We start from the raw sequence: 6,144 nt of genomic DNA on the forward strand, positions 1-6,144 counted from the left end.
GGACTGGGAGCTAGAATGTGAGCCGGAAGGGATTCCGGGGCGCGTCCGCCGTGCGGGGGTGGGGGCTGCCGCCTGGGTCGGTGGTAGAGCCTCCGACGTCGCCGGGTCCCCAGGCCTCGCGACTGGCTGCGAGCTAGCCGGCCGCGCCAGTCCCCTCCCCGCTTTCATCCTGCCCCTCCTCCCTCCCCTTTCTCCCTTTTCCTCCCCCAGCCCCACCCCTGCCTCGCTCCCTCTCCATCTTCCGTCCTCCCCCCTCCTCCCGCCTTCCGGGATCCCACCTCCCCGACCCCAATCCCGTGCTCTGACGGCCTCCGGGATAGAGCTTTCAGAAAGGCACCAGAATCCAGGCCCCAGAAGAGGGGTCCAAACAAGTCTCCGCCGGTGCCCATCGCCCTCAGCTCAGCCTTGCCCGTTCCCTCGCTCCCCCATCCCCTTTATCCTAGCAGTGGCGGGCTGACTCTGCAGAACTCCGGGGAGGGTTGAGTCTGGGTAAATCTGTGCCCTCCCCACCGTCTAGGGCAGGTCCAACCCTTATTACAACTCCTTTTAGAATATGATGAAATAACATCAGAAGTTCTGCTAATAAATCTGCTTGTCCACCGCTGCAGATCCTCCCTTTTCTATTCCCACTTATCCCGGCTGGTAGTATAAGGAAAATGGGCGATACACACCGGGAGATGCTTAGAGACAGGTAGTCAGAGGCAGACAGTTCTCCCAGACAAAGGGTGCCCCCTCCCCTATAGATCTGTACACCGCAGGCACACACAGACAGACCCACAAAGACAGAGCCTGCTCAAACACACGCAGAGCTGGACACGCAGACTGAGAACACACGTGCACACACCAGGCGTGCAGACCCCCACAGACGTTGTCTGACATACAGGCATACCCCCAACGCGGCAGCCTCTCCACGGCGGAGTCCGGGGACTCTGTGGCCTTCAGCAGGCGGCGGGGCTGGGAATGCTGCACAAATGCTAGTCTGGGCCTCTGGGGACCCACACTCAAGGTGGGGAGACTTTTTTGACAGCCCAGGGGGCTGGCTTCTTCTACTCAGGGCCAGGGAGGGTGGAGGTTGGTATCAGCTCACACACTCGCATCCTCTCCAGCCCTGACTCAAGTCTGCACAGCCAGGACCAGTTGACACACCGACAACTGTTACCGGTATTCCTCGTAGGATGGAGTCTAGCTCTCTAGGGAACACACACACACATTCACACACACACACACACACACACACACACACACACCTCACACGCGCAGTTTCCAGATACCGAACCCTTAAAGACACGGCCGGTTTTTCTTCCGCTGCCCGTAACAGTTCGGACCCATTCCCTCTTGGAGCCTGGACGGGACAGGCTGCCAGTCTCAAGGGAAGACCGGCTTGAGCGCCTTAGTGTAGAGCTCTGTGGCTGATTCAGGGTGTGTCCTTAAGGGGCGGGACCAGTGCACCCGGAGGGAGCGACTCCTCTGGCTCCCCGGGGCGGCGCCCTGGAGCGCAGCGCCGGGCTTGGGTCGGGGAGGGGCTGCGGCGGGCTGAGGGCGGCGTGTGCACCAGAGTGTTCGTGCGTGAGAGCCCTTGTGGGGTTAGCTTCTTCCGTATCGCCTTTTCCCGGTTGCAAAAGAGCCACGGGCTTCCTGCGTGCCCGCTGGACTGAGACCAGGATTGGGGCTAGAGGCACAGCTCACCCTCCCGTTCTTCCCAGGTACCCTGCCCGGCTGCCCACCCCCATCAGTAAAGAGACTCGGCCTCGCACAGATATAGTTTATTGAATCGGCCCGGAGGCACCGTGGTGCAGCGGGCCCAGTTGGCACTGGAAGGAACGCAAGGAAGGACAGGCAGAGGCTCGGCTCTACATCGGGGAGCCCCGAGGTGGCGGCCAGCGCGCCTCTTCCTCTTTTCCCGAAGCACGTCAGTTTTCACGTGTCTAGATGCTCCACGCCGGGTTGGAGGGAAGAAAGGAGGACACAGAAGGGATTCTAGAGAGGGGACTCGGGCCGGGGAAGTAAAGACAGCCGAGGGGTTGGGTACTCGCTGCAGGTGGCAAGCCCTGAGCCCGAGCTGCCACCGAGGAGCCCCCTTGACCCGCGTTGGGGGGGGTGGTTGGGGAGTAGGAGGGTGGCCTAGAGGAGGAGCAGGGCCGCTAGCTGCGGGTGTAGTAGTCGTAGTCGTCCTCTTCGCAGGCGTCGAAGGGGGCAGGCGGGCTGCGAGGCGCGCCGTCCCGGTCGGACATAGGGCGCTCCCGCAGGCGCACAGCGTCATACAGACCCTGCGGCGGCTCGTCCAGCAGCACGTCCCTCTCCGAGCGGGAGCGCTTCAGGAGGCCCACGTTGCGCAGCAGCAGGAGGACGGGCGCATAGAGCAGGTTGGCCAGGCCCATGCCGAGGCTGAGCTGTGCAAAGCCGAGCGAGTGCACGATGTGGCCCGCCACGATGGGCCCAAGCGCATAGGCCACGCAGTAGGAGATGTCGGCGATGGCGTAGACGCTGCCGTAGACCGAGACGTGGCGCACGTCCACGAGAAAGGCGAGCGTGGGCAGCAGCGCGGTGTCCACCAGCGCAATGCCGAAGCACAGGCCGCAGAGCGAGATCACCAGCGGTGCGAAGGAGCGGCAGGCAGGCACCAGGCACGAGCTGGCGCCGATCACCGCCAGCCCAAAGGCGCCATACAGCCACTGCAGGTGGGGGTAGCGCGCCGCCAGTCGCACGGTGAGGTAGACGCCTAGCACGTGCGGCACGAAGGCCGGCAGCCAGGCTATGCCTGCCTCCCACTCGGATGCTGCCATCGTACGTTCCATCCACGTGGCGATGGTGGGCTCCAAAAAGGCGAGGGGGATGTTGCAGGTGGTGAGCGCGCCTGCCACCACTGCGATGTAGGGGTCCAGCATGAGGCGGTGGATGGGCGTGCCCACTGGCAGGTTGGCTCGCGCGCGCGCCGCGGCCGAGAAGGGCTTGGCTACCACCAGCAGCAACAGGGCATCGAACAGCGAAACGGCGGCGAGCACCAGAAAGGGCGCAGACTTTCCGGCGAACTCGTGGAGGAACCCTCCGAAGGGCGGCGCCACTAGGCTTCCGAAGCTGATGAAGGCCAGCGCCAAGCCCAGGGCGCGGCTGCGCTCTGGCTCCTCCGGATACTTGTCGGCAATCATGGCAATGCCAGACGTATCCGCGAAAGCCGAGCCAAGCCCCTGCAGGCTGCGCGCAGCGAAGAGCGTCGCGTAGTCCTCCGCGAAGGCGAACATCACCGTAGAGGCGAACAGTACGCCCAGGCCCAGCAGCAGTGGCAAGTCATAGCTCATGCGGTCGATGAAGGTCCCACTCAGGGGGTTCACCAGCAGCTGCAGGATGGCCTTGGAGGCAAACAGCACCCCGATCTTCACGTCCTCGTTGTCCCTGGGGTGGTGGGGCTTCACAATAGACTTGCCCGGCAGGTCAGCCGTCGGGGGCTCTGAGCTGTTGAGCGTGACGGCGCTGGCATTGGTCGGAGTGGGCGGCGTTGGGCGGGAGGTCGGGGTGGGCTTCTCGCTGGCCGCGTGCACGTAGTAGGGCACGATGGGCACGATGACCATATACAACATGTTGTCCAGGAGCAGCGCCACGCACACGATGACCAGCACCAAACGCCGCTGCCGCCGGGGGTCTCGCAGCGCCGCGCCCACCGCCTCCGACAGCTTGCTGGCTGCCGCCGGGGCCCGACCCGCCCGGGCCTCCGGTTCCATCACCCCCACCCCGCCGCTCTTCCGAGGACGCTGCCGCCGGGGTCGGGCGCGGGCGCCCCGCAGTGCGGAGAAGAAGGCGCGGGACTTCGGGGGACCCTGCGCGCCAGAAAAGGCAGGGACCCTCCCTACACGGCGAGGCGCGGCCGCTGCCCGGAACCGAGCCCCGAACCCGCCGCCGCTGGGCTCAGCGTTAGTCAGGAAAGGAGGGCTGGCCCAGGGGCCGGGACCGGAGACTCAGCGCGCGGAGCCTCGCGCGCGCCGGGAGCCGCCCCCGCAGCGCCGGGAGGCCGCCCGTGCCGGCCGAGGGGCATACTGCTGCCGCCAGCCGCCGGCTCGCTCGCCCCGCCGCTCTCCCCTCCCCTCGCGTCGGCTCTCGCCTCCTCCTCCGCTGCCTACCCTTTTTTTCCCTTTACACTCGGGGCTGTGACGCGGCGAGTCTCGGCCCCCGAGTGGTGCCCGGGCCACTCGCGTCGCTCATGCTAATGCGGCGTCGGCGGGGCGGGCGCGGGGGGCGGGGCGCTGCCCGGAGGGGGGTCCCTCCCCAGATGCACCGAGGCTGGAAGCCCCAGGAAGGGGTCTCGGTGTGCAGAGTCCTGGCCAAGCCCCTGGGGATGGGTGCGCCGCGCGGCAAGCGGGCTTTCGGCCCCCAGCGGTTCTAGGACTCGTGGGGCCCGCGTCCGGTCTCTCCTCGCGGAAAGGGGCACACAGCTACCGCTCCCCCCGGCCAGGGGCGAGAGGGGGGAGCGAGGGGCTCCAGATCGCCTCCTCAGGCTGCATCTCGGCGCACAGCGGGTAAGGAGTCCCCGAGGTGAGCCGCGGCTTCATCCATCTGTCCTCTCAGCTGGACTGCGGGGCGGCAACTGGAGGGGCGCCGACGACAGACTCCCCCAACCATTTCTCTGGCTCCGCCCCCCGGCCCCTTCCGAGCCGGGGAAGGGAGGCTCAGAGATTGCTGGACCGGGTTCAGACCGACCGGCCCTTCGGGAGAATGCCACAGCAGAGAATTCCAGACCGTGAACATCTGGGAACGGAGGGGAGAAGTCGCCTCGTCCCCACCCGAGGTCCTCAGTATCAGCTCTGCCCCGCCCCCCGCCCCGCCCTCCTCACCACCCTCTTCTCACCAGTGCCCCCCGCTTCCGTTTTAACTGCCTGGGTCCCCCAGCTCCGCCTCTTCTCCCTTCCCTCCTCCGCACGCCCTCCTAGCTCTAACTCCGCCCAGGATGTCTCCGCACTACCCCAAGGCCTCCCTCCGCTCCAGCGAGGTCCCGCCCCCTTTCCAGCCCCACCCCCACCGCCCATCTCTAGAGCTACCTCCAAGTTCTGGGTGGGCTCAGGAAGTGATGCAGCCGGGGGCTACCCTTGGAACTGTAAGAGACCCCGCGTGGGCGCCGCAACCACTTTCCAGGCAGGAGCCATCAGTTTTGCTCTCAGCAGAGGCTCAAGCGGGGAGCTCATCTTAAGAGGGCCACACCCACTGAGACACCCAGTTCTCAGCACACAAGGTGAGCAGTCCCCGAATGTGGGCCGGGCCTAGTGCGTCCGTGGATGGCACATCGACTCCATGTTCTGGCCTGCGGACTGCCTGGGAGAGAGGCTCTGAGGCAGTGGAGGCAGGGAGATTTGTGCTGTTGAGATTACAGTTTGTCTCTTTCTTCCAGAGTCAGAGAGAATTCTTCCCATCCTTCTGGCCTCAAAAACAAACTACAGTTAGGTTCAGCTTCTTCCCTAACGGTGCTCCCCACCCCCAGGAGACATCAGGATGCAGTGGAAAGAACTTGAGGCAGAGAGGTCCTCTGCCACAAACTACTTAGGACGTCTAGAGGGAAAGGGGTAAACCACTTCCCCTCTTCATCCCTCAGTTTCTTTATCTGTAAAATGGATGATAGTTCCTACTGCTTAGGATGCTTGGGACATAGTAATGTAAGTGCTTGCTGTGGTTATTATTATCATCATCTGTAAAATGTGTTGTTTTATCTTCGTTTTACAGATGTGGGTCTTGTGAAGAGCAGACAAAAGTTTCAGGGGGTATCCCTGGCTTCCTAGCTAGTCCCTCTGGTTAGGTTGTCCAGGCTGGTGGGAGGCCCAGAAGGCACTGGAAAGCTAACTTCTCTTCCTGAGACAGCTATGGAGAGAGGTGATGGAGACCAGCACACCAGGGTGAGAACTTGCCACCTGTCACCCAATCTCTTCATTTACCCCAGGGAAGGAGAAGAAATTCTTCCATTTAAGGAGCTGCTGACACCGCCTCTGAAGTGTCCAAACTGTCCTTGGTCTGAGGGAGGGAAAAAGTTCCAGTATGGATACAGGCCTGCCTCTGGATGATCTTGGGCAAGTCACAGCCTCTCTCTGGGCCCCAGCCTTGGTCTCTGTTAAGTAAGGGGTTTGGGGACTCCTAACTTGCCACAGCCTTCAGGTCAAATGGGTGCTA

The 6,144-nt window shown here is 63.6% G+C and overlaps 1 protein-coding gene across 1 annotated transcript; it reads right to left on the minus strand.

Moving 5' to 3' along the window:
- Positions 1-2,141: 2,141 nt before the first annotated feature.
- SLC18A3 (solute carrier family 18 member A3) lies at positions 2,142-3,716 on the minus strand. Its single transcript, XM_040242844.1, has one exon. It carries the CDS (start codon positions 3,714-3,716, stop codon positions 2,142-2,144), a length of 1,575 nt encoding a protein of 524 aa, XP_040098778.1.
- Positions 3,717-6,144: the final 2,428 nt, after the last annotated feature.

The sequence above is a fragment of the Oryx dammah genome, unplaced genomic scaffold (assembly GCF_014754425.2).
Source record: "Oryx dammah isolate SB20612 unplaced genomic scaffold, SCBI_Odam_1.1 HiC_scaffold_6, whole genome shotgun sequence".
Classification (NCBI taxonomy): Eukaryota; Metazoa; Chordata; class Mammalia; order Artiodactyla; family Bovidae; genus Oryx; species Oryx dammah.

Bases quoted from the DNA above. Each gene is read 5' to 3' on its own strand.
- SLC18A3 (XM_040242844.1), bottom strand. From the start codon at position 3,716: ATGGAACCGGAGGCCCGGGCGGGTCGGGCCCCGGCGGCAGCCAGCAAG.